At 59.1% G+C, this 24,384-nt stretch overlaps 1 protein-coding gene across 8 annotated transcripts in view; it reads left to right on the top strand.

Annotated features, from left to right (window-relative positions):
• Window positions 1-24,384, top strand: part of LRP1 (LDL receptor related protein 1) — an 81,069-nt gene that overhangs the window by 18,866 nt on the left and 37,819 nt on the right. For all 8 annotated transcript variants that reach the window (XR_003957280.4, XM_072919545.1, XM_030259270.4 and 5 more), the window contains 17 exons: window positions 838-975; window positions 2,473-2,592; window positions 3,465-3,593; window positions 3,743-4,006; window positions 16,843-17,005; window positions 17,915-18,137; window positions 18,780-18,969; window positions 19,924-20,067; window positions 20,211-20,447; window positions 20,591-20,771; window positions 20,888-21,110; window positions 21,273-21,462; window positions 21,808-21,933; window positions 22,027-22,167; window positions 22,427-22,552; window positions 22,752-22,868; window positions 22,988-23,068. Coding sequence is in view for 7 of the 8 variants with exons in the window: in XM_072919545.1 (XP_072775646.1) it covers window positions 838-975; window positions 2,473-2,592; window positions 3,465-3,593; window positions 3,743-4,006; window positions 16,843-17,005; window positions 17,915-18,137; window positions 18,780-18,969; window positions 19,924-20,067; window positions 20,211-20,447; window positions 20,591-20,771; window positions 20,888-21,110; window positions 21,273-21,462; window positions 21,808-21,933; window positions 22,027-22,167; window positions 22,427-22,552; window positions 22,752-22,868; window positions 22,988-23,068 (2,793 nt within the window). In the remaining variant the exon portion in view is untranslated. The remainder of the gene's footprint in view (window positions 1-837; window positions 976-2,472; window positions 2,593-3,464; window positions 3,594-3,742; window positions 4,007-16,842; window positions 17,006-17,914; window positions 18,138-18,779; window positions 18,970-19,923; window positions 20,068-20,210; window positions 20,448-20,590; window positions 20,772-20,887; window positions 21,111-21,272; window positions 21,463-21,807; window positions 21,934-22,026; window positions 22,168-22,426; window positions 22,553-22,751; window positions 22,869-22,987; window positions 23,069-24,384) is intronic.

Here is a 24,384-nt window from a genome sequence, read left to right as displayed (position 1 = left end):
CTGGGCTTTGTGGTCTCCTTCCTGCAGCCCCGTGTGCTTCCAAGGGCTTTTATCCCCTCCTTTATCCCAAGGGGAATAGTGGGATCACACCCAGTGTCCCTCAGAGGTGTGGGATGAGGATGTACCAGCACACAGAGCTCTGTGTGTGATGTCACACTTTTCTCCAAGGAGAGCTGGAGCTTATTTAGGGCAAACTCTGCTGTTGGAGCCTCCGCTGAAGGTGACTGGGCTAAAATGGGACCGTGCCTGGACACGGTGTGTGCTGTGCCCTTCTCGCTGCTCGTGGGGGCCCGGGGGGATCCACGGAGCTATTTCTGCCAGCCCTGCTGAGGGGAGGGTGAGGCATGAACAGCCCCTGGAAAATGGGATTTCAGTGTTTTAGCTGGGCAGGGATGTGTTGGTACCTCTGGTGAAACGCTGCGTGTTCAGCCCCGAAACGTGGATTTGGGGCAGGGAGAGGAGGAGACCCCATGGAGGGGGTCAGGATTTGCAGGGGCTCTGCCAGGGCTCGTTGTCACCCCTGCAGCCACCTCCAGCCTGGGGTGAAGCCGTGCTGGACGGAGCAGGAGTTCTCCCTGGGGTTTCAGGCCGTTAATGGATTTACGGTGTGTTTGTTGTTTGTCTCCATGCCTTGCTTCTTTTCAGAGGAGCTTAAGAATAAAGCCTGGCTTTCTTTGTAATTTTTCCAGTTAATAATGGAGATTAAGTCTCCTTGTGCTGGGCTCAGAGGGGCCCCCCATGAACCTGCCAGTGCCACGGCCTCGGGACAAGGAGGGTGTTGGCACCCAGAGAGTCACAGTCCCTGCGCTGACCCTTGTGCCCTTTGGTGCCCTGCAGGTCCCCAGAGCAAAGTGTCCCGCTGCCAACCCAACGAGCACAACTGCCTGGGCACCGAGCTCTGCATCCACATGAGCAAACTCTGCAATGGGCTCCACGACTGCTTCGACGGCTCCGACGAGGGGCCGCACTGCCGGGGTAGGTTTGGGGGGGCACACGGTCCCAGCAAAGTGGGGCTGCCCCACGGGGTACTCCTCAGTGGGGTGGGAGTGATGAGGTCCCCGGTTTCTCCTGCTGAGTGTGAGCCTCACCACACTCAGCTCAGCGCAGTCACAGATCCAGAGATTATCCAGATCCGCTTGGAAGTGAAATGCCCATCATTCCTGAGCCTGCAGCCATGAAATAGCTGCATTGTCTCCTGGGCTTAAAAGCTCCAGGCCTGGGGTTCTGGTCCAGATAAGAGATACCGCTGTGGTTTTTTCCTAATTTCCAAGAGCTTTGTGCCCGCTCCTGGCCTGTCCCCGTGGCTAATCCTGCTGGAAAACTCCCTAAACCAGCGTGCTGCTGCGCAGATTAATCGCTCAGAAACGTGTGTCCTGGGCTGACCCTGCCTTCCGCAGCCTCTCTGCTCCCCAACCCTTCCCTGCCTGGGCTGGGGGGCTCCTGTCCTGCTCCACCAAGCCCCCTGATCCCAAAGGGCTCCCTGCTGGCACCCAGCTCCTCTGCACTGCCTGGATCCCACGGGAGCAGCCCGGGGCAGCTCCTGCAGCTGTGCCTGAGCTGAGAATTAATATTTTGGTAAGAGCTCTCATTACTTCAGTGGGATCTGATTTTTCACGGCTGGGAAGCATGTCAGCCACGTGAGCCGTGTTGGGGCAGCCGCTCAGGGCTTTGGGCACCTGGTGCTCACAGGTTTGGGCACGCTGGGGCCGCCAGCCCTCGGTGGGGCTTGAGCCGGATGCCGAGTCCCCCCTGCCCGCGGCAGGTGCCACCCCAGGGAGGCATTTCCTCCATTTCCTCGCAGCTGCTTGCGAGTCCCAGCCTGCCCCTGCCCCAGGCTTGGGCAGGTGAGCTGTCACCCCGAGCTGTCACCCCAAGTAATCACCCTGAGCTGTCACCCCGAGCTGTCACCCCAAGTAAGCACCTTGAGCTGTCATCCCAAGCTGTCACCCTGAGCCGTGACCCCAAATTGTCACCCCCACCCCCGTTCCCGTTCTGGATGCTGGACCAATGCTCCCCCAGGGAGCTGGGGACTCTCTGCTGCCCTTGCAGACATCCTGGGGGTGGTAATGCCAATGGATCCCCCATGCTGAACCCCCACCTTGGGGCCGGACAGGAGGGGAGCTCTGGGTGTGTCCACATCCCTCAGGATGCTCTGGAGCTGCATCCCATGCCACTCCCCTGCACAAGGGGTGCCAGTCTCAGCTGTGTCTGGAATTGGCACAGAATCAGCAGCCCTGGGGATGGCAGGGGCTGCTCAGACCCCCGTCCCTGGAGCACCCGTGTATCCCACATGTCCTCTGTGAGGGGCTCAGTCCTTCTCTCCTCTCTGGGGAGGTGGCAGAAGTGTGAAATTTCCCAGCAAATCCTGATGGGATGTCTGGCGGTGCTGCTCACCCAACCCTTGGTCCTTGGTGTCCATCCTGTTCTTCCCTGGGTGACGTCCTCTCTCTTCCACCTTCCCTGTCCCCACAGAACAACTGGCCAACTGCTCGGCGCTGGGCTGCCAGCACCACTGTGCACCGACGCTGTCCGGGCCCGTCTGCTACTGCAACCACTCCTTCCAGCTGGCCGAGGACCGCAGGAGCTGCAGAGGTGGGTCTGGGTGGGCAGAGACCTCACCCCGTGCTGGGGATGGTGGCTCCTCGGGGACGTGGCCAAAGCCACCCTCTGGCAGCAGCGCCAGGGCTTGGGGAAAGGGGCTGGGCAGAGCTTGACTCAACACGGGGCAGGTGGGATGGGATGGGATCCATGGGATGGGATCCATGGGATGGGATCCATGGGATGGGATCCATGGGATGGGATCCATGGGGTGGGATGGGATTGATGAGATGGGATTTATGGAATGGGATCCATGGGATGGGATCCATGGGATGGGATGGGGTGGGATTTATGGGATGGGATCCATGGGATGGGATGGGGTGGGATTTATGGGATGGGATTCATGGGATGGGATGGGATCCATGGAATGGGATGGGATCCATGGAATGGTATGGGATGGGATTGATGAGATGGGATTTATGGAATGGGATTTATGGGATGGGATCCATGGGATGGCATGGGATGGGATGTGATGGGATTAATGGGATGGGACCCATGCGATGGGATGGGATTGATAGGATGGAATTTATAGGATGGGATCCATGGGATGGGATCCATGGGATGGGATCCATGGGATGGGATTTATGGGATCCATGGGATTTATGGGATTGATGGGATGGCCTTGGAAGTGAGGGTCCCTTTGATTCTGGAGGCTGATGTGAGGGTCCCTCTGACTCCTCAGAAGGCTGATGTGAGGATCCCTTGGATTCCTTGGCAGGCTGATGTGAGGGTCCCTTTGGCTCAGGGATCATCCCCTTCTCTCCAGCTCCACCTTGGAGAAACCAGGGAGCTTCATTTCCTCTTCAAGCAGCGAAGGAGGGCTTTTTTCTGGTCCAAACCTTGTTTTTTTTCCCTGTCTTTCCCAGACTTTGATGAATGCACCGTGTATGGGACCTGCAGCCAGACGTGCACCAACACAGAGGGCTCCTACACATGCAGCTGTGTCGAGGGGTATCTCCTGCAGCCAGACAACAGATCCTGCAAAGCCAAGAATGGTGAGAGCCTCGGCAGGGGCAGCGTGGTGCTTCGGGCAGCTCTGCAGACCATGGCCCTGCCCTGAGTTCTCCATGTCAGGCTCTCCCCTGAGGTCACAGCCACGGGATTGAGGTGTGCCCTGACCCTGTTGTCCCCTCCTTGCCCCCAGAGCCCGTGGATCGCCCTCCTGTGCTGCTCATCGCCAACTCCCAGAACATCCTGGCCACGTACCTGAGCGGAGCCCCCGTGCCCAACATCACCCCCACCAGCGCCAAGCAGACCACGGCCATGGACTTCAACTACGTGGAGGACACGGTGTGCTGGGTCCACGTGGGCGACAGTGCCTCCCAGACCATCCTCAAGTGTGCCAAGATCCCCAACCTGAAGGGCTTTGTGGAAGAACGGTCCATCAACATCTCCCTGAGCCTGCACCGTGAGTGCCCACTGCCCCGGGGACCCCCGTCCTGCTCCCCCATCCCCAGTTCCCAGGCCATGGTGGGTGAAACTGGGAAGGAGGCAGCTTCCCACAGGTCATTCCCTTCCCTTTTATTATTATTTCTATCCAGTTCAGTAGTTCCTTGGTGTGCAGATATGAGGAGAAGCGATACAGGGAGGAGTGGAGCTGCTACCTGTGCAGCAGGTTTTGGGATGGCAGTTCTTGCTTCCTTTGGTCCCACCCCAAACAAGTGACCGAGTCCCACCCCAAAAAGTGACCAAGAACAAACTCCCAACCCAAAGGTGCCTCTGTGGGTGCCACTGAGTCACGGGGTGAGAGGCTGGTGGCAGTTTCCTTCTGCTGGTGGCTCTGTGGCCAGAACGAGTGTGGTTACAGCTCTGAGTCCTGTTTGGGCTTGCTGGTCCCAGCTCTGCAGTCAGGGTGGGAGGGAGAGTTACTGGTTGGGATTTTGGTGCTCTCTGAGGAGTCCCTGTGGGCTTCCAGCACCTTCCCTGCCTGCACAGAGCAGTGGGGTGGGTGCCACAGCAGGAGAGCTGGGATGTGGGACACTGTTCCTGTCACTGCTTTTATCCTTTGCCCAAGTCAGTGGGAATTGGGGGGTGGAACTGGGGGATCTGGGGCTTGCAGAGAGTTTTTGCTTCCCTGGTATTATCCCCCCGGGGGTGTCTTTTGCCTCCTGAAACTGGGGAGGCTTCCAGGGGGGCCTGAAGAGAGAGGGATCCCCTTACCCCCACCCCACTGTACTGTTGGGTGAGCAATGGCTCGTCCAGCAAATTGGGATGAACAGATCTCTGCAAAGGAGTGAAGGTCCTGGGTGGATCTTGGAGCTGAGAGCGATTCTCTGCTGAATGCAGTGGGGTGTGAGCTGGAATCCCGGGGGTCCTGGGGGTCCTGGAATCCCGGGGATCCTGGAGATCCTGGGGGTCCCGGGGTCTGCATGTGGCTGGGCCGGGCAGGCTGCGGGCACTGCCGAGGGTGTGTGTGCACAGTTAATTTAAGCTCACCCTGTGTATTTTTAGGGCAGGGTGTATTTTTAGGGAGAGGCCTCACCCTTTGCTCTCACAGGCGATAGCGCAGAGTTGGGCTGGACAGGGCTTGGCTTCCCACTCCCCTCCCGGGATTTAGGGGGAGTCTCTGGGGTTTAGGGGGCATCTCTGGGATTTAGGGGGTCTCTGGGGTTTAGGGGGTCTCTGGGATTTAGGGGGTCTCTGGGATTTAGGGGGTCTCTGGGGTTTAGGGGGTCTCTGGGATTTAGGGGGTCTCTGGGATTTAGGGGGTCTCTGGGGTTTAGGGGGAGTCTCTGGGGTTTAGGGGGTCTCTGGTTTTGGTGCTCCTCTCCAAAGTCTCCCTCAGAGCGAGGGTGGTTCATCAGCACAAAGGAAGTGGAGGAGTGAATTCAGTGAATTCGCTGAGTGCTGGGTGTCACGATGAGGAGATAATGTCACTCTCCTGCAGGACACTGGCGAGACCCGTGAATCCCAATTAGTGGTTTCCCTCTTTATTTGCTTCTTTATGGCATTATCTGCTCCCAGCAGGAATGGGGCCTCCCTGGTGCCTGCTGCTAATGGGGCTTGAGGTGGCATCTGATGGGGGGAGATTGATGCTGAGGGGCTGGAGCTGCAGGGGGAGACCCGGGATGAGCCTGGCCCCGATGGCCCCGATGGCCCCGATGGCCCCGATGGCCCCGATGGCCCCAATGGCCCCGATGGCCCCATGGCTCCGTTGGCTCCCCTGCCTCCCTGTCCCACTCCGTTCCTGCAGAGATTACTGTCACTTGTGCTGTGGGAGATGTGTTAAATGAAGGCTGTTAACAGCCCTTGGCACGACCCGCTGTCCTCAGAGCTTTGTTGTTCCCCTGGTCCTTACACTCCCAAAGCTTTTTGCTCTCCTCAGGGCTTCCCGCAGCCCCCTCGGCTCCCACCCTGCTGCCCGTGGATATTTGTCACAGGCACTGATTTTCTCCGTTGATCTGAGCTGGCTGTTTCCCTACCCCCAGGTCTTTTTCCGGGGACGCACTAAAAATCAGAGTGTGGTGAAGAGTGGTGAAGCCTTCCATCCATTTCTCTTACAAAAATCCCCGCTTCCTGTTGGAATTGGATCATTTCTCAGTTGGAGTGGGCTGGGGGGTGCTCTGGGCACCTCGGGGGGATGTGTGGGGCTCGGTGCCAGTGTCCAGGACAGGTGGGATGATGTGGTACTTTACTGGGCAGGGCTTCAGCCTGTCCCCATCTCCACGGGGACCCTGGAAGTGGCACTGTCCTGCCAGCCCCGGGAGCCCGGGGTCCCTGTGTGCCCCGTGATGAGGATGAGGCACAAACCATGGCATGGGAAGGGCTCGTCCTTCCTGCCAGCACTGAGCTGTAACAAGGGGAGCTTGTCTTATCCTTCCTCCCATCCCGCTGTCCCTCTCCTCCTCTCCGTGTGACAATCCCCCAGTGTTCCTGGCCGGGAGGATCCTGGCAGGCATCTCAAGGACGGAGGCACGTTCCTGTGCCCGGGCTGCCCGACCCCTTGGAGCATCAGGATGGCACAGGGGGGTTCACTCCGAACCCCCTGTCAGCCCTGAGCCCCTCTGGTGTGGGGCAGGGGACAGCTGGGGACCTGTCACAGCTCCTCTGTGCTCCGTGGCAGATCCTTGACCTCCGGGGACTTTGTGATCCCGTGGGTTTTCTCAACCAGATTCCAGCCTCCACGTGTTTCCCCAGACAATGTCCTTGTTTGTTTGGAGTCGGGCTTCCAAGGAATTTCAGAGCCAAACAGAGCACTAAAAAATAATAATTAAAATCTGTTCCTGGGCTCTTGTGCTGATGCTTCCCGTGTCACGGCCGGAGCTCTCTGCTCCCCCAGCTCCCCCAGCTCCCCCTGCTCTCCAAGCTTATCTTGCTGGCCTTGTCCCCCCATTCTGGGGCCATTTCTCAAGGATCACATCCTTGAGCAATCCTCGCTGCTCGGCCATGGACCCAGGGCTGGGACAGCAAGGGAAGCAGCTGTGCTGGGGGATTTGTGCCTCCTTCCATCAGATTCATGTCCCTGTCCCCTAGAGGTGACACCAGGAGGTGGGAACACCTCTCTGGAGTGTGCACAGAGGCCAGGACCATCTTTAGGAGGCCACCTTTAGCTGGCAGCAGCCCAAAGCTGTGCTGGTCACCTCTGGGCCCCCACGCCGGCGTTGACAGCGGCGTTAAATCCCCACCTCCGGTGCGCTGTGATCGGGTGACACTCGGCTCCCAGGGGAAGGCAGGAGCCCTTTGCTTGGACTGTGGAAAAATACTGGGGAACACGTGTCAGGAGCCAGAGCACTGGGCTGCTCTGTGGCTCTTGGGGTGGCTGCCCCGTCCCTGCCCATCCCTTCCCCTTCTCGCGCTCTTTCGCTTTCTTTTTCCCCTTTTCTGTGGTTTTTTGCGTGGTCAGAACCGGGAGGATCTGATCACCAGCTGGGCTTGGTGATGCCAGGGAATGCATTTATTGTGCTGGCAGGTGCCTGGAGCTGGCACTGCTTCATCCCAGCTCTGGTGCTGCTCCTTCCCAGTGCTAGTGCCACTGTCCCAGTCCCACCACAGCTCCCCCAGTCCCACCACAGCTCCCCCAGTCCCAGCACTGTGCTGCTCCCAGTCCAGCACTGCTCCTTCCCAGTTCCAGCCCTGCTCCTTCCCAGTTCCAGCACTGCTGCTCCCAGTCCAGCACTGCTCCTTCCCAGTCCCATCCCTGCTCCTTCCCAGTCCCATCCCTGCTCCTTCCCAGTCCAGCCCTGCTCCTTCCCAGTCCAGCCCTGCTCATTCCCAGTCCCATCCCTGCTCCTTCCCAGTCCAGCCCTGCTCATTCCCAGTTCCAGCGCTGCTCATTCCCAGTCCCAGTACTGCTCTCCCAGTCCAGCACTGTTTTCCAGTCCCATCCCTGCTCCTTCCCAGTTCCATCCCTGCTCCTTCCCAGTCCAGCCCTGCTCCTTCCCAGTCCAGCCCTGCTCCTTCCCAGTCCAGCACTGCTCCTTCCCAGTCCATCACTGCTCCTTCCCAGTCCCATCCCTGCTCCTTCCCAGTCCAGCCCTGCTCCTTCCCAGTCCCAGCACTGCTCCTTCCCAGTCCCAGCCCTGCTCCTTCCCAGTCCAGCCCTGCTCCTTCCCAGTCCCAGCCCTGCTCCTTCCCAGTCCAGCTCCTTCCCAGTCCAGCCCTGCTCATTCCCAGTCCAGCACTGCTCCTTCCCAGTCCAGCCCTGCTCCTTCCCAGTCCAGCCCTGCTCCTTCCCAGTCCAGCACTGTTTTCCAGTCCCAGCCCTGCTCCTTCCCAGGAATTCTGCAGCTCAGCAGGATCCATGTGGGGCTGCTGGGGAAGGTCTGCGGAGGTGCCATGATTTATTATTTCTCAGTTTAAGGTTTGTTGTTTTCCTTTACAAAACAAGCCCCCGGGAGGGGGTTTGAAATATCAGGACATTTGATCCCGAGTGCATTATAAAGCCCAAACACCAGCAATCTGGCCACCATTAAAATACCTTCCTGGGCAGCATCAATCCCAGCCCGCCGGCTCGGGGGTGTTTTCATTGACTCCATTTCGCTGTCACTGGCAATGGCCTGTCCCTGTGCCAGCGGGCACAGGAGCTGTGGGTGCTGGGACAGATTGATTTCAGGGCCGTGTTGCTCTGCAGAGGAATCCAAGTACATTTCTTCCCCCACTTTGCATGGAAAGCTATTTTTCTTCCTTGCTGCCTCATCCTGGCCAAGAAAGAGGCTCCGACGTGAACTCACTTGGCAGGAGAGCGGGATGATTGGTAACTTCATCTCGTGGTTCCTTTCTGTTGGTTTTTTTTTGGTTTTTTTTAACTGTTTGTGGCTGTTCTTGTTGCAGCGATGAAGAAAGTGGGAGTTTGGGGAGAGCAGGGGATGGGGGAGAGCAGGGGATAAATGGGAGCAGGGGATAAATGGGAGCAGGGGATAAATGGGAGCAGGGGATAAATGGGAACAGGGGATAAATGGGAACAGGACATGGAGGGGAGCAGGGGATAGGGGAGAGCAGGGACCAGGATGGATGGGAGCAGGGAATGGGATGGGTGGGAGAAGGGGATAGAGGAGAGCAGGGACCGCATGGAGAAGCAGGGATTGGGTGGGAGCAGGGTTTGAAGGAAAGCAGGAGCTGGAGGGAGCAGGGGATGGAGGGAACAGGGACTGGGGGCCATGTCTGGAGCCGTGCACTCCCACCAGCTCGTTGTGTAGCACGGGATGACATCATGATGGTGATTTTAATCAGCATGTTAACGAAGATTTAACACTCAGGACCTTGCTGTGGCTCTGCCCAGCACCTCTGACTCCCCTTACCTGGTGTTTCCCCTCATAGGGAACAGAAATAAATCTCCCAAGGGGGCTGAGTCCCCCTGCAACCCCCCCAGGCTGTGGTGGCAGGGGTGAGTTGCTGCAGACAAAAGGGTGACACCAATGTCCTGAGTCATCAGGATGCTCATGGGTTTGATTTCACATGGACAGGAGCGTGTCTGTCCCAGCACACATCTGTGTGTCCCAGAGCACATCTGTGTGTCCCAGAGCACATCTGTGTGTCCATCCTGCACTGCCTCGTGCCAGGCTCGCTGCAGGAGCCCCTTGGGACCCCTCCTGCCCACGCTGGCCCCATTTCTGCTTTCTCATCCCCCCTCCCCCCAGATCACCCCAGTGACGGGTTCCCATCGAGCCTGTGTCTCTCTCCTCTCACCCAGAAGGAAGCCAAGTGCCCCGTCCCTCCCTCAGCCTCTGTGGAATATTTGTGCCCATGGAATGGTCTCATTAAGGCAGAGTAATTAGCAGTCCCTTGGCTGCCCTCCACACAGCCCAGAGCTCGTTCCATCCCTGTTCCTGCTCTTCCCACCTCCGGTGCCTCAGCCAGGCTCTGCAGGATGCTGTGGGGTTGAGCCAGGACACGGGGAGGAGTGAAAGTTTGGGGTGCTCCCACCCTGGGGAGCTGGAGATGGTGTCACTGAGGGGCTGGAGAGGTGCCAGTGGCTGCTTGGGCACGGCTCCCTTTCAGATGCAGCCGTGGTGCTGCACTTTAGCAGGGGAGGCAAGTTTGGGGTGTCCCCGCCCTGGGGAGCTGGAGATGGTGTCACTGAGGGGCTGGAGAGGTGCTGGTGATCCCTTGGACGTGGTTCCCCTTCAGATGCAGCCGTGGTGCTGCACTGGGGGTCCGAGGCACAGACAGCACATGGACTGGGGGTCCCAGGGCTCCCTGGAGAAGGGCAGCGCTCCAGCTTGGCTGGGATGTCTCCCTGTGGGGGCTGCACAGCCTGGGGGTGCCGTGTCACCCCAGAAAACGTTTGGCTTGTGCAGGACGGGCGTGCGTGTGCGCAGAGCCCCCGGGATCCATCCCAGCGGCGAGTCAGACCCGCTGGCCGCCGGCCACCGCCTTCCACCCAGCGGTTCCTCCTCGCAGAGAAACATCTTAGCAGGGAGGGGGTGAATTTATTTATTTTTGAGCCTGGTTTGCTGAGGGAACGAGGCTGACGTGACGGCTGTGGTGGTGGCAGCCGTCCCCTCCTGCCCTGCTCGGACACAAGGACTCGGCTGTTCCTGGGAGCAGGGGGGCCGTGCTGGACCCTCGGGGGCACGGGGTGTCTGTCCGGCCGTCCGGCGCCCTTGGGGGCGGGAGTTTGTCTTTGTGCTCGTCCTGTTAACACACTTCTAATTAAGGAAAATTGTCCCCAGGAGCAGTGTTTATCCACGGAGCGCGGTGCCGTCACAGAGCCGGTCTTGTTCTCCCGGGGAGAGGATGCCTGTGGAGGGAAAAGACAGAAATTCCTCCAGATTATGGCATTATGTAAATGTATCAAACGGATCATTCCCTATAAAAAGGAAAGTAGGAAACCGATGTAGTCCAGCAGCCCTGGGGAGCGCATTCCTGACGAGCCTCCGTTCCTGCGCCGCCGCCGGCGTTTCTGAGCCGAAATATTCGGCAACTTTTCCAAGCTGTTTTTCCGCTGAGGCCGCGTGCCGGCGGCTCCGGGGCCCGGGGGGCTCGTGGGGCCACCCGCCAGCCCGCCCGGGCTTCTCGCTGGGTGGCAAGTTGGCCACGGGCCCTGCTGGCCCCGCGGGGTGAGCTGTGCCCGGAGCAGGGACGCGGTGTCCTGCTCTCCCTGGGATGTGGTGTGCATGGGCAGCTCTGCTCTGAACCGTGGATTCTGTGGTTCTCCTGAGGCACTTGGGGTTTGTGTCAAGGCTGGTTGACCCTGGGGAAGCAAGAACCAGCTGTTTATAGGATTTTAGTATTCTTTATTTATTTTTATTTCTTTATGATTCTTTATTTCAAAAGCCAGATGTCGTCAGCGGTGGTCAGTCCATTTCTGTGCTCTGTCCTGTGTGCTGGGGCAAGGGGGAAAATGCTCCTCAGCAGAATGGGAACAAGGTTTTGGTGTCAGAGCTCCGTGCCCAGGGATGTTTCTGGCTGCTTCAAGCAGAGCTGGGACTTCTCCTGCCCACCATCCCTGTCCTGCTCTCCTGGGAGTGCTCCCTTGAGGGGTAACTGGGAATTGGAGTTTCTCTCAGACTTAGAACCATGGAATTATCAAGGTTGGAAAAGCCCTCTAAGACCGTCAAGTCCAACCATTAACCCAGCTCTGCCAGGTCATCGCTGAAATGTGTCCCCAAGTGCCACATCCACATGTTTCAGGAGGAATTTCTTCATGGAAAAGGTTGTCAGGCATTGGAAGGGGCTGCTTAGGGAGGTGGTGGAGTGCCCATCCCTGGAGGTGTCCGAGGAACAACTGGATGTGGCACTCAGGGATCTGACAGGTTGGACTCGATGGTCCTGGAGGGTTTTTCCAACCTCAGGGATTCTGGAATTCAAAATTTGCTGTGTTGGTTCCTGAACTTGTTGAGCCTTTGTGGAGATAGGGGGTTTTTTCCTTTTCCTTGCTCAACTGTGCAGGAGTCTGGACGAGCTGCTGAGTGGCTGCGTCCCCCTCGCAGCTGTTTGAGGACTGTCGAAATCCCGGGTTTAATCTGAGGGAAGATTGTGTGTTTCCTTCCTCCTCCTGTCAGGCCACAATTGATGCGTTTGCAGACTGCACAGCAACTGATTCATGCAGAGCAAAGTTATGTGCTGGGTCAGCAAAACTCCTTCCCCAAAAAACCCACAGCCCTGCAGTGCCTCACTGGGAGTGGGGTAAATCCGCTGGCCCGGGGTGAAGGGGAGGAGAACTTCAGGCTGCAGCTCCAGTGGGAAATGTGGGGTCCGTGACCCACGTGTGTCAGGGAGTTCTTTGAGTGGGACTGTCCCACCTGGAGCTCTGGGATCCAGCAGAAGAAGGATGTGGCCAGAGGAGGCCATGGAGATGCTCTGAGGGTTAAAGCAGCTCTGCCATGGAGCCAGGATGGGAGAAGGCTCCAGGGAAAGCTCAGAGCCTCTTCCAGTGCCTGAAGAGGCTCCAGGAGAGCTGGAGAGGGACTGGAGACAGGGGACTGGAGTGACAGGACACAGGGAATGGCTTCCCACTGACACAGAGCACAGTTAGGTGGGATTTTGGGAAGGAATTCCTCCCTGGCACAGCGTGTCCAGAGAAGCTGTGGCTGCCCTGGATCCCTGGATGTGTCCAGGGCCAGGTTGGACCAGGCTTGGAGCAGCCTGGGACAGTGTGAGTTTTCTCAGGTGGGACTGAGATGATCTTTAAGATCCCTTTTGACCCAAACCATTCCAGGGTTCTATGAAAAGGGAAAACCCACTCACAGGGAGACACGCAGGGTTTTGTGGCAGGGACCTCGGGAACAGCTCGCTGGGGATCAGCCGGGCCCCGGCGGGTGTGAAACCAGGAAACATCTGTGCGGGTGGGTTTTGGGGTTTGCTGAAGTTGCCAACCCGCCCATATTGAGCAACTTTGATGAAGTTCTCGGTGCTCCCTCGTCCTCCATCCTCCCTCCATCTGCCCTCCCTGCTGGCAAGGCCACCTCCCCCCCGAGTGGGGCTGCCAGCCTGGACCCCGTCCCCGTGAGGTTTTTTTGGCTGCCTCTCCCAGGAAGAGCCTTGGAGAGCCGACATTCCTGCTCTCTGCCCCCACCAGCTCCCTTCCAAACACTCTCAAATAAATAAATCTTGGGAAATGAGCTCGGCGTGTCGCAATCGCCCGCAACGCCCCGCCGAGGTTGAGCAAGGAGGAGGATTGATTCCAGGATGGGAATCGGTGGGGAGAGGCACCCGAGGGGGGCTGCAGGAGGGAGGGGGGTGGTCTCTGCCCTCGGGATTCTCCATGGAAATCGTGTATGACCCCCCCAGGGGACAGGCTCATCCCTGCTGGTCCCCCCAGATGGGTACAAAGGGTGTTTTCGTGGCCATGGGTGGCTGTGGTACCGTCCCTGGGCACCCATCTTTGGTGGGGGGGACACAGGGGGAGACTCTGTGCCCCCCACTCCCTCCCTCTCCAAAGATTGAGAAGGAGGGGGCTAAAGTTTCTGCAGGCCAACGCCAGGGGTTAAAAATAGATGTTTTCTAAATTAGCTTCCACCAAAAGTTCAAGAGGAAATCCAGGTTTAGCTGAGGCTACAAGAAAGAGCTGAAAATAATAATAATAATAATGATGATGATGGTGAAAAGAACAATGATGATGATGATAATAACAACAGCAATAATAATAAAAAAATAAAAAGTGATTCCTGCGAAGGAGAGGGGAGGATGGTGAGCGGGGAGAGAAGGAGCAAAGCTGGAAAACAAAAGCCTTTGAGGAGGGTAATGCTTTCCAGCTGCAAAAATAAAGCCTGGGAGAGGAGCAAGTGCTTGCGTCACCCCCAGCCCCCCAGCCCTGTGCTGCCCTGCTCGGAGCTGGGGCCTGTCTGGAGACCCCCGGCTGGCCCAGGACCCTCAGCCCCCCGGGCTGTGGCAGGATGGGCGTGAGGGGAGCGTGGGGCTGGAAGTCTGTGGCTTGTTTTGGCCGTTTTCCCTTTGGATTCCTCTTTGAGTGTTGGGCTGGACTCGGCTCCGGCTCGGAGGGATGCGGCCGGAGCGCCGGGACAGGGCTTGGGTGGTAGGACAGAGATGGTTGGACCCCCTCGAGGAGGAGAATCCGGGGGTCTGCAGCCGTGGGTGGGGGGCGAGGGCCCCCGAGCCGTTCTGCCAACGCTCCCCATCCGCCCCTGCTTGGATCGCTCCCCCGGTCCTGTGACTCTGACTCAGCCACGCAGGCGCCAGCCAAGACCTGCTTTTTTTGGGGAATTCTTGCACATCCCTTTGCTGAAGTGTTTCTCGCCCCGGCAGGGCCCTGCCGCCCCCTCCCCACGTCACAGCGGGGTTTGGGGGTGCTGGGTGGGGAGCAGGAGAGGGCGGTGGGTGCTGCTGGTGACAGCAGGACTCTGTCTCGGGGGCAGAACGTGGCCCTTGGCACCCTAGTGTACATTTTAGGTGCTTTTTGCTGATCACAAACCCCTCTTGCCCCGGGAGCTGGGGAAGGGGGTCCTGGCTGGAGCAGGAGCTCTGTGCCAGCCCCGGCACATTGGGCAGCACGCTGGGAGCCCTGCGCCGGGCTGGGTTTGGGGTTGATGCTCATTCCTTGGCTCGGGCTGTTTCCACTTGTTTTTACGAGCTGCCTCTTGCCGGGTGGTGGCTGCGGGCGCCGCGGCCTCACCCTTCCGGAGGGGGGTCACTGTCGGCATCGCCGCCGGCTGCGTGTCCCCATCCCCGTCCCCAGGGCCACGGCCGGGACAGCGAGGGCTGAGTGAGCTGGCCTGGGTAACTCAGGCTTGGGGGATGGGGTTTGTGCACCCCAAACTCTCTGTGTGCTCATCCCAGCCTGGCAGCGGGGATGGAGTCAGCATCGCCGAGGCGAACCCCAGGACCAGGGTGGGTGGGGGCATTGCAAAACCTCCTGGCTTGATTCATGTTTTCCCTCCCGAGCTCCTGCGTTGGTTAATAATTCAGTGCTGGCTGGCCCTGCTCCACTGGGGCTGTCTGGGTCTCACTGACCTTGGGGTGCTGGGGCTGGGGGGCTGCTGTGCCCCATTCCTGCTCCTCCAGGGTTGTCCAGATCCTGCTGACCCCGGGGTGCTGGGGCTGGGGTGTCACTGTGCCCCATCCCTGCTCCTCCAGGACTCTCTGGGTCCCTCTGACCTCTGGGTCCCTCTGACCTCTGGGTCCCTCTGACCTCTGGGTTATTCTGACCAGGGCTGCCGTGCCCCTGTCCCTGCCCTGCCCTGCCCGTGCTGGCTGTGGTGCTGCAGCGATGGGGATGTGGGGTCTCGGGGGGCACTGATCCAAAGGACAGCCCTCCAAAACCCTTGGGATCTCCAGGAGCTGCAGCCCCTCGGCCTGGCCTGGGCCTGGCAGGCTGAGGAGGGGCTGAGCAGCGCTGAGCACTGAGCAGGGCAGGAATTCAGGCGTTGGGTTTATCCGATTGAACAGGCTTTCCCTGCTTTAATTCAGTGCTCACACGCTGCGTGCCAGGCGCTGTCTCTCACCTGCTCTGGGCCCCGGGGTGCCCGGATTAGCTCTGCTCCCACCTTGCCCAGAGGGATCTGCCCTCGGCCCCCTCCTCGCTGCCGCGTGTCCCATCCCGGTGCTGCTGTTGGAGCCCCTTCCCTGCTGCCCGCTCCCTTCTCCAGCACCCACCTGGCAGAGCTTCCCCCTGCTCCACCGGTATTCCTGCGGGATGGATTCCCAAGGTTTCGGCAGGGTGAATTCCCAGTGTTTCTGAGGGATGAATTCCCAATGTTCCTGCAGGGTGTATTCCCAGTGTTTCTGAGGGATGAATTCCCAAGGTTTCGTCAGGGTGAATTCCCAGTGTTTCTGAAGGATGAATTCCCAATGTTCCTGCAGGGTGTATTCCCAATATTTCTGCAGAGTGAATTCCCAGTGTTTTTGAGGGATGAATTCCCAAGGTTTCTGCAGGGTGAATTCCCAATATTCCTGCAGGATGAATTCCCAAGGTTTCTGCAGGATAAATTCCCAATGTTCCTGTGGGATGAATTCCAGTGTTTCTGCAGGGTGAATTCCCAGTGTTTCTGCAGGGTGAATTCCCAGTGTTTCTGAAGGATTAATTCCCAATGTTCCTGTGGGATGAATTCCCAAGGTTTCTGCAGAGCAAATTCCCAGCGTTTTTGAGGGATGAATTCCCAATGCTTCTGCAGGGTGAATTCCCAGTGTTTTCTACAGAGTGAATTCCCAATGCTTCTGCAGATTGAATTCCCAGTGTTTCTGCAGGATGAATTCCCAGTGTTTTCTGCAGATTGAATTCCCAGTGTTTCTGTAGGGTGTATTCCCAGTGTTTCTACAGGGTGAATTCCCAGTGTTTCTGCAGGATGAATTCTCAGTGTTTCTGCAGGATGAATTCTCAGTATTTCTGCAGGATGAATTCCAGTGTTTCTGTAGGGTGTATTCCCAGTGTTTCTGCAGGGTGAATTCCCAGTGTTTTTGAGGGATGAATTCCCAAAGTTTCTGCAGGATAAATTCCCAGTGTTTCTGTAGGGTGTATTCCCAGTGTTTCTGCAGGGTGTATTCCCAGTGTTTCTGCAGGATGAATTCCAGTGTTTCTGCAGGATAAATCCCCAGTGTTTCTGCAGGGTGCTCTCCCCATGTTCACACCAGGTGCTCTCCTGGTTGTGTGTGATGTCTCTGCCGTGTCTGGGGGCAGCAAGTCTCCCTGGGGAGCAGAGGATGGGTTGCTATGGGTGCTGTGGGTGCTGTGGGTGCCCTGTGGCTCCATGCAGGGTGACCAGGGCAGATCCTTGGTGTGGGTGCAGGTCCCACTGCGTTCATGGCTCCCATGGTCTCATTCCTCAGCTGTGTTGGTGTTTGTGATCCTGGGGGCTCCTGGCTCTGTCCCTCCTTGCCTCACCCCCTTCCCTCCCTCTCCTGGCCCAGACGTGGAGCAGATGGCCATCGACTGGCTCACGGGCAACTTCTACTTCGTGGATGACATTGATGACAGGATCTTCGTCTGCAACAAGAACGGGGACACCTGTGTCACACTGCTGGACCTGGAGCTGTACAATCCCAAGGGAATTGCGCTGGACCCAGCCATGGGGTGAGTCCTGCCCTTGGGGACAATTGGCAAGGGTGGCCTGTCCCTTTGGGGTGGGGGGTTTCCTGTAGCTCTGTGAGCCCTCTCTGCAGGGACACTTCCCACCCAGGCTGTGCTGGCAGCAGCTGTGCAGGGCTCGGTCCTGTGGGACACACCTGGCCCAGCTCAGGATAAGCTTCCAGCTGTTGCCATGCAGTGTGGGCACAGCTTTGCTCCAGCTTTTGGGAGCTGAGCGGCTCCGTGCACGGCCAGAACAGCTCCCTCGTGCCTGTGTGTCCAGCCACTGCCTTCTGCACAGCCCCGAGGCCGGGGATGCCAGGCTGCTGAATCACAGGAGCAGCTCAGGGCACCCACAGCAGCTGCCAGCCCCTGGGAGCTGGTGTGGCAAGGCCAGGGTGGGCAGAGCAGAGTAATCACTAAAGAGGAAAACTCCCCCCTTACCAGCTGCTTTCCTGATGGGCACTTCCCTCCTGGCTCGGATGGGAAAAGCTGGTGTTATCGAGCAGAAAATTAGGAGTATTTCATATAAACAAACGAATATCTCAGAGAATCCTGGAGAGAGACTCCAGGCTCGAGCAGGGCTGGTGCAGACAAGCCCCACAGGTGACTGAGTTAAGTCCCTTGGGCTCTGTGGTGGCAGTGCTGATCCCTGGCTCTGCTGTGCTGCGTTGGGAAGCGCCGTGCTGGGAGCTGCCACCACAGACAGGACAGCTCTGGGATGCACAAGCAGCTGCCTCAGGTTGTGTTTTCACATGTGCGTGTGGACCTCTTCCAGTGCCACCAACACATCTGAAGCGCCCGGGAGCTCTGTACCAGACCCCGGCCATCCTCGTGGGGATCCACACATCCACAGCCTCCCTCTCCCAGAGCTCATCCTGGCTCTGAGCCCTCTCCCCTGCTCTTCTCTCACAGCAAGGTGTTCTTCACCGACTACGGGCAGATCCCCAAGGTGGAGCGCTGCGACATGGACGGGCAGAACCGCACCAAGCTGGTGGACAGCAAGATCGTCTTCCCACACGGCATCACCCTGGACCTGGTGAACCGCCTGGTGTACTGGGCTGATGCCTACCTGGACTACATCGAGGTGGTGGACTACGAGGGCAAGAACAGGCACACCATCATCCAGGGCATCCTGGTGAGTGGGTTTGGGGCAGAGGCTTGGGATCGGAGCTCGGTGTCCTGGGTGCCACTGCTCTGCAGTTGTGACTTTAGTGGTCCAGCAAAGAACACGCTGAGCCCTGGGCATGGTCCTGCCCAGGATGATCTTGTGCCAATGATGGTCAAGACCACACTGATGGCCAGTGATGGACAAGAGCCAGTGGGTGGAATGGCCATCATTGATGACCAGTGATGGACAAGAGCCATCGGGTGTGATGGCCATCATTGATGGCCAGTGTGGGACAAGAGCCATTGGGTGTGATGGCCATCATTGATGGCCAGTGGGGGACAAGAGCCATCAGGTGGGATGGCCATCATTGATGACCAGTGTGGGACAAGAGCCATTGGGTGTGATGGCCATCATTGATGGTGAGTGGGGGACAAGAGCCATCAGGTGTGATGGCCATCACTGATGACCAGTGATGGACAAGAGCCATTGGGTGTGATGGCCATCACTGATGATCAGTGATGGACAAGAGCCACTGAGTGTGATGACCAGTGATGGACAAGAGCCGTTGGGTGGGATTGGGAGTTTTGCGTGTCCTGGAGCCTCAAAACTAAATCCCTTGTAGCCCTCACAACTCCTAAATCCCTTGTGGACTCACCTGGTACCTTCCAGATCGAGCACCTGTACGGGCTGACTGTCTTTGAGAACTACCTGTACGCCACCAACTCGGACAACGCCAACGCCCAGCAGAAAACCAGCGTCATCCGCGTCAACCGCTTCAACAGCACCGAGTACCAGGTGGTGACACGGGTGGACAAGGGTGGAGCGCTGCACATCTACCACCAGCGGCGCCAGCCCACAGGTGGGACCCTGACTCTGGAGTAACAGCTCCCGACAGGCGCTTCAGTGGGATTTCAGGAAGAATTTTTCCATGGGAAGGGTGGTCAGCCACTGGAAGTCCCCGTCTCTAGGGTTGTCCAAGGATTGACTGGATGTGGCACTCAGTGCTCTGGCCGGGTTGACGTGGTGGGGTTTGGTCACAGGTTGGACTCAGTGATTTTGGAGGTCTTTTCCAACCTCAAAGATTCTGGGATTCCTCCTCCCCAGGTCTCTGGGGGCTGCTGAACATCCTGGGGTGCCCCCTTTTTCCTACTAGTGCTGTGTCTTTTCCTGTGAGAGCTGCGCCACGTGGCTGATGGATCATGGAGAGTACAGAGATGTGGGAGCAAACGTGGCATCTTAAAATATTAATGGTCCCTGTTACTCTCTGTCCCCACTGCCAGCATGTTCAGCCCGGTGCTCCCAAGCACTGAGGGATTTCCAGGGAGTTGGAAGCTCCAGTGCTGCGCCGACCCCTCCCTGCATCCATCCCTGCCTGCTCCACCCCCAGCACCTTCCTGCAGTTAATCAATTTACTCCTGATAAATCCTCTTAGTGTCTGCAGCCTGCTCGGCGTTTTCCAGAATATAAAATTAATCAGGAGATTTCTGAACGGGGAAGGAGTGTGATTAAGGGGCTCTCCGGGTGGTGCTGGCCATCCCTGCTCCCGGGGCTTGTCCTGCTGGTTCAGCAGGATGGGGCAGTGTGGCCATGTGCCTGTGGTGGTGTGCTGGGACATGCTGGCTTCTCCCCAGGGATCCTTCCCATGGGAAAGTGCTTTCCCATCTCTGTGCTGCCTTGTGCTGTGCCCAGCCCTTCCCTGACCGGCTGGGAGCTCTCAGGACCCCAGAGAGGATCCCCACGTCCCTGTGGCTGCAGCCCCGTGTCCCTGTCCCCCCCGTGCCCCCGGCAGCTGCAGCCCTGCTCTGTGTTGCAGTGCGGAGCCACGCCTGCGAGCCGGATCAGTTTGGGAAGCCGGGAGGCTGCTCGGACATCTGCCTGCTGGGGAACAGCCACAAGAGCCGGACCTGCCGCTGCCGCTCCGGCTTCAGCCTGGGCAGCGACGGGAAATCCTGCAAAAGTGAGTGCTGGCCTTGCTGGGGGAATATGGGGGGCTGGAGCCGTGGGCTCTGCGTTCTCTGCCGTGGCCCCAGTGCCACGTGCCACCCCCATGGCACTGTCCTGGCCCTGCTGGTGGCCACGGCTGTCCCTGTCTCTCCGCAGAGCCTGAGCACGAGCTGTTCCTGGTGTACGGGAAGGGGCGTCCCGGCATCATCCGTGGGATGGACATGGGCGCCAAGGTGCCGGATGAGCACATGATCCCCATCGAGAACCTCATGAACCCCCGGGCCCTGGACTTCCACGCCGAGACCGGCTTCATCTACTTTGCTGACACCACCAGCTACCTCATCGGGCGCCAGAAGATTGATGGCACGGAGCGGGAGACCATCCTGAAGGACGGTGCGTGGCCAAGAGGCCTGGCCTGTGCCTGTGGGGCCGGGCATCCATCATCTTTTTGGGGCTGTTGGCACTTTTTGGGGCTGTTGTTTTTTGCTTTTCACCTCCTGGCTGGTGACAAATCCACTCCTCTTTTCCCCTGAAAGGCATCCACAATGTGGAGGGGATCGCTGTGGACTGGATGGGGAACAACCTGTACTGGACAGATGATGGCCCCAAGAAGACCATCAGCGTGGCACGGCTGGAAAAGGCCGCCCAGACGCGGAAGACGCTGATTGAGGGGAAGATGACGCACCCCCGCGCCATCGTGGTGGACCCCCTGAATGGGTGAGAATTCTTGGGTGGGCTGGGCTGTCTGGCAGGGCCACGGCCATGGGGATGTGGTTGGGTCTTGTCACGAGCTGTGGTGGCCAGGCCAGGGCTCAGCTTCACGTCCGTGGCAGGTGGATGTACTGGACGGACTGGGAGGAGGATCCCAAGGACAGCAAGAGGGGCAAGATCGAGAGGGCTTGGATGGATGGTTCCAACCGCAACATCTTCATCACCTCCAAGACCGTCCTGTGGCCCAACGGGCTGAGCCTGGACATCCCGGCCAAGATCCTGTACTGGGTGGATGCTTTCTACGACCGCATCGAGATGGTTTATCTCAATGGCACCGAGCGGAAGGCAAGCGAGGGTCCTGTGGGCCTGGGACACTGATCACCCGCAGCACTGAGGCAGCTGAGCTCTGCTCTCCCCTACATCACCCTGTCCTTGTCCCCATCCCTGTCCCTGTCCCCGAGCACCCATCCCAGCTAACGGAGCCTCTCTGCCTCCCTACACCCACAGATCGTGTATGAGGGCCAGGAGCTGAACCACGCCTTTGGGCTGTGCCACTACAGCAACTTTCTGTTCTGGACCGAGTACCGCAGCGGCAGCATCTACCGCCTGGACCAGGCCTCCAAGGCCGTGAGCCTGCTGCGCAACGAGCGCCCGCCCATCTTCGAGATCCGCATGTACGACGCGCAGCAGCAGCAAGGTGCGAGGGCACGAGGGGCTGGGCTCGGAGGGATGGGGCTGGGGGCGAGCCTGAGCTTCCTAAGCAGCCCCCCACCTCTTTTTGTTTCCTTTTAGCCATCCCCATACTCCTTGTTTTCCTTCCCTCTTGCTCATGCCCTGCCCTTCCAGCCTTCCCTCTTTTTCCCACCGTAATTCCATCAGGCTCCGTGTCCCCTGTGGGATCCCCGTGGCCTCACGTGGGGTTCCCAGCTGGCTTCCAACTGTGGCTGCTGGTGAGGGAGTCCAGGGGCTCCCAGCAGCCCTGTGGGTCCGCAGAGGTCCCTGGGCACTGAGGTGCCATCTCCTCACCCCTTTGCCTCCGCAGTGGGCTCCAACAAATGCCGTGTCAACAACGGGGGCTGCAGCAGCCTGTGCCTGGCCACCCCCCGGGGCCGTCAGTGCGCCTGCGCCGAGGACCAGATGCTGGGGGAAGACTCTGTCACCTGCCAGGGTAGGTTGGGACCCTCGTGGGGACTCTCTTTCTCCATGGGAAGCTGCACTTGGTCACCTGGTTAAAATCCTGCCTGTGCTTTCCCCTTGGCAGCCAATCCGTCCTACATCCCCCCGCCGCAGTGCCAGCCCGGGGAGTTCGCCTGCAAGAACAACCGCTGCATCCAAGAGCGCTGGAAATGCGACGGGGACAACGACTGCCTGGACAACAGCGACGAAGCCCCCGAGCTCTGCCGTGCGTCACCCCTCCTGCTTGGGCTAAGGCTCTCCCAGATGTGGAGGCAGTGGTTGGGGCAGGGTTGGGTAGCCAGGACCCCTCTGTCCCCTCTCCAACTTGAGGAGAGGAGGAGGTTTAGGAGGAAAATGTTGGTTGAGATTTTGATGCCGAGTTTCAGGCTCCAGCCCTTTTCTGTCCCAGTTTTTCTCTTTGTTGGACATAGAGGTGGGATGGGGTGGGATGAGAGGCAGGTCCTGAGTGTGGTTTCCCCCCACAGACCAGCACACCTGCCCTTCAGACCGCTTCAAGTGCAAGAACAACCGCTGCATCCCCAACCGCTGGCTCTGCGACGGGGACAACGACTGCGGGAACAACGAGGACGAGTCCAACTCCACCTGCTCGGGTGAGGACCCTGCCTTGTCCTCAGGGAGTCTCAGGAGAGCCTCTGCTGAGCCGCAGCCTGAGGTTTTGCAGTCTCACGTGTGCCCACACCTTGGCTTTGCACCTGGGCCTTGCAGGGGACCAGGAGGTTGTTGCTCACCTTCCCCTGGCCAAATAAGGTCCCGTGGGCCATTAACACTCCATCTGTTCCTCCTGGCCAGCCCGGACCTGCTCCCCCAACCAGTTCTCCTGCGCCAGTGGCCGCTGCATCCCCATCTCCTGGACGTGTGACCTGGATGATGACTGCGGGGACCGCTCTGACGAGTCTGCCTCGTGTGGTGAGCTGGGACTGGGAGCACTGGGGGCACTGGGAGCACGGGGCGCTCCCTGGGGCTGTGAGAGTTGGGGTGCACATGAGGTGCCCCCCGTGCTGATGGTGCCTCTCCCTCCCCTGCAGCCTACCCGACCTGCTTCCCCCTGACGCAGTTCACCTGCAACAACGGGCGCTGCATCAACATCAACTGGCGCTGTGACAACGGTGAGGACCCGGCCCCGGGGTGCTCCCGGGGACGGTGAGACCCGAGGCGGGGGTGCAGCCTGGCAGGGACCCCATTTTGGCAATTTGGGCCAGTTCTCAGCGTGTGCTGAAGGGCAGAACCCAGGCCCCAAGGGGAGTGGGCGTGAGCCAAAGATGAGCCCATCCTGCAGCCCCCAGCCCTTGGCTGTGCTGGGGCAGGGAGAGCTGCAGGAATGACCTGGCGGGGATTGTTCCAGACCTTGGCATCCTTTGCAAGCTTGCCAAAACCCTTCCCTGCTGCTGGAACCGAGTGTGGCATGGCCAGAGCTGCTGAGCCAGGTCCTGCAGCCTCAGGGAAGGCAGGAGAGCTCTCCCAGCCAGCTCCCATCTGCCCTTGGATCTTTCCAAGGCCAGGCCTGGGACAGAGGGTTTGCCCCGAGGTTACTTTCCTTACCCACAAGTTTATATCAATCTTTGAGGCGCTCTGCCTTGTTGGGAATAATGAACATCTTGAGCAGGCGAGACGCTGGTGCCTGGCTGAGCAGAGCTGTGGGTGCAGGACTCTCCCTGGAGTCTTCCTGAGCTCCCTTGGGGCTGGCCCTGCCAGGGGATGGTCCCTTCTCCTGGGATCCCCCACTGTGGCAGCCAGGCCGTGGCGTGGAGCCCCTCGTGAAGCCCCAAGCCTCGCCAGGTGCCCGAGGCAGGAGCTGCAGCACCACGAGGGTCCCTCCACCCCAGCTGCCCCCCTCTCCCCCAGCACCCTCTGCTGCTTCTGGTCTCACCTCCCGGGCTGCCCGGTGCCTCCGTGTGTCCGTGTCCGTGTCCCGGTGTCTCTGTGCCGCCCGCTGTGCGTGTGCCATGTTTGTCACTGTGGCGTGTTGTGTTTGTCACCGTGCCCACGCTCCTGTCTGGTGGTTCTGTGTTTCAGAAAAAGATTGTGGGGATGGCTCTGACGAAAAGAACTGTCCAAAGCCTACCGGTTAGTGCATAGATCAACATGCACCAGACCCCCCACCTGGCCCCCTGAGCCCCCAGAGCTGCCCCCTCCAGAGGGCTGCGAGCCCCGGGGGCTGCTGCTGGACACTGGCAATGCCCCTGTCCTCTCTGGCAATGCCCCTGGTGCCTCTGGTGATGCCCCTGTGCCTCTGGTGGTGCCCTCCTCCTCTCCAGCAATGCCCCTGCTGCCTCTGGCGATGCCCCTGTGCCTCTGGTGATGCCCTCCTCCTCTCCAGCAATGCCCCCTGTGCCTCTGGCAATGTCCCCCAGCTCTCCAGCAATGTCCCCCAGCTCTCCAGCAATGTCCCCCATGCTCCCCAGCAGCAGGAGGGATGTGCCAG

The sequence above is a fragment of the Taeniopygia guttata genome, chromosome 29 (genome assembly GCF_048771995.1).
Source record: "Taeniopygia guttata chromosome 29, bTaeGut7.mat, whole genome shotgun sequence".
NCBI lineage: Eukaryota > Metazoa > Chordata > Aves > Passeriformes > Estrildidae > Taeniopygia > Taeniopygia guttata.
This window is presented reverse-complemented; position numbering and strand designations above follow the sequence as displayed.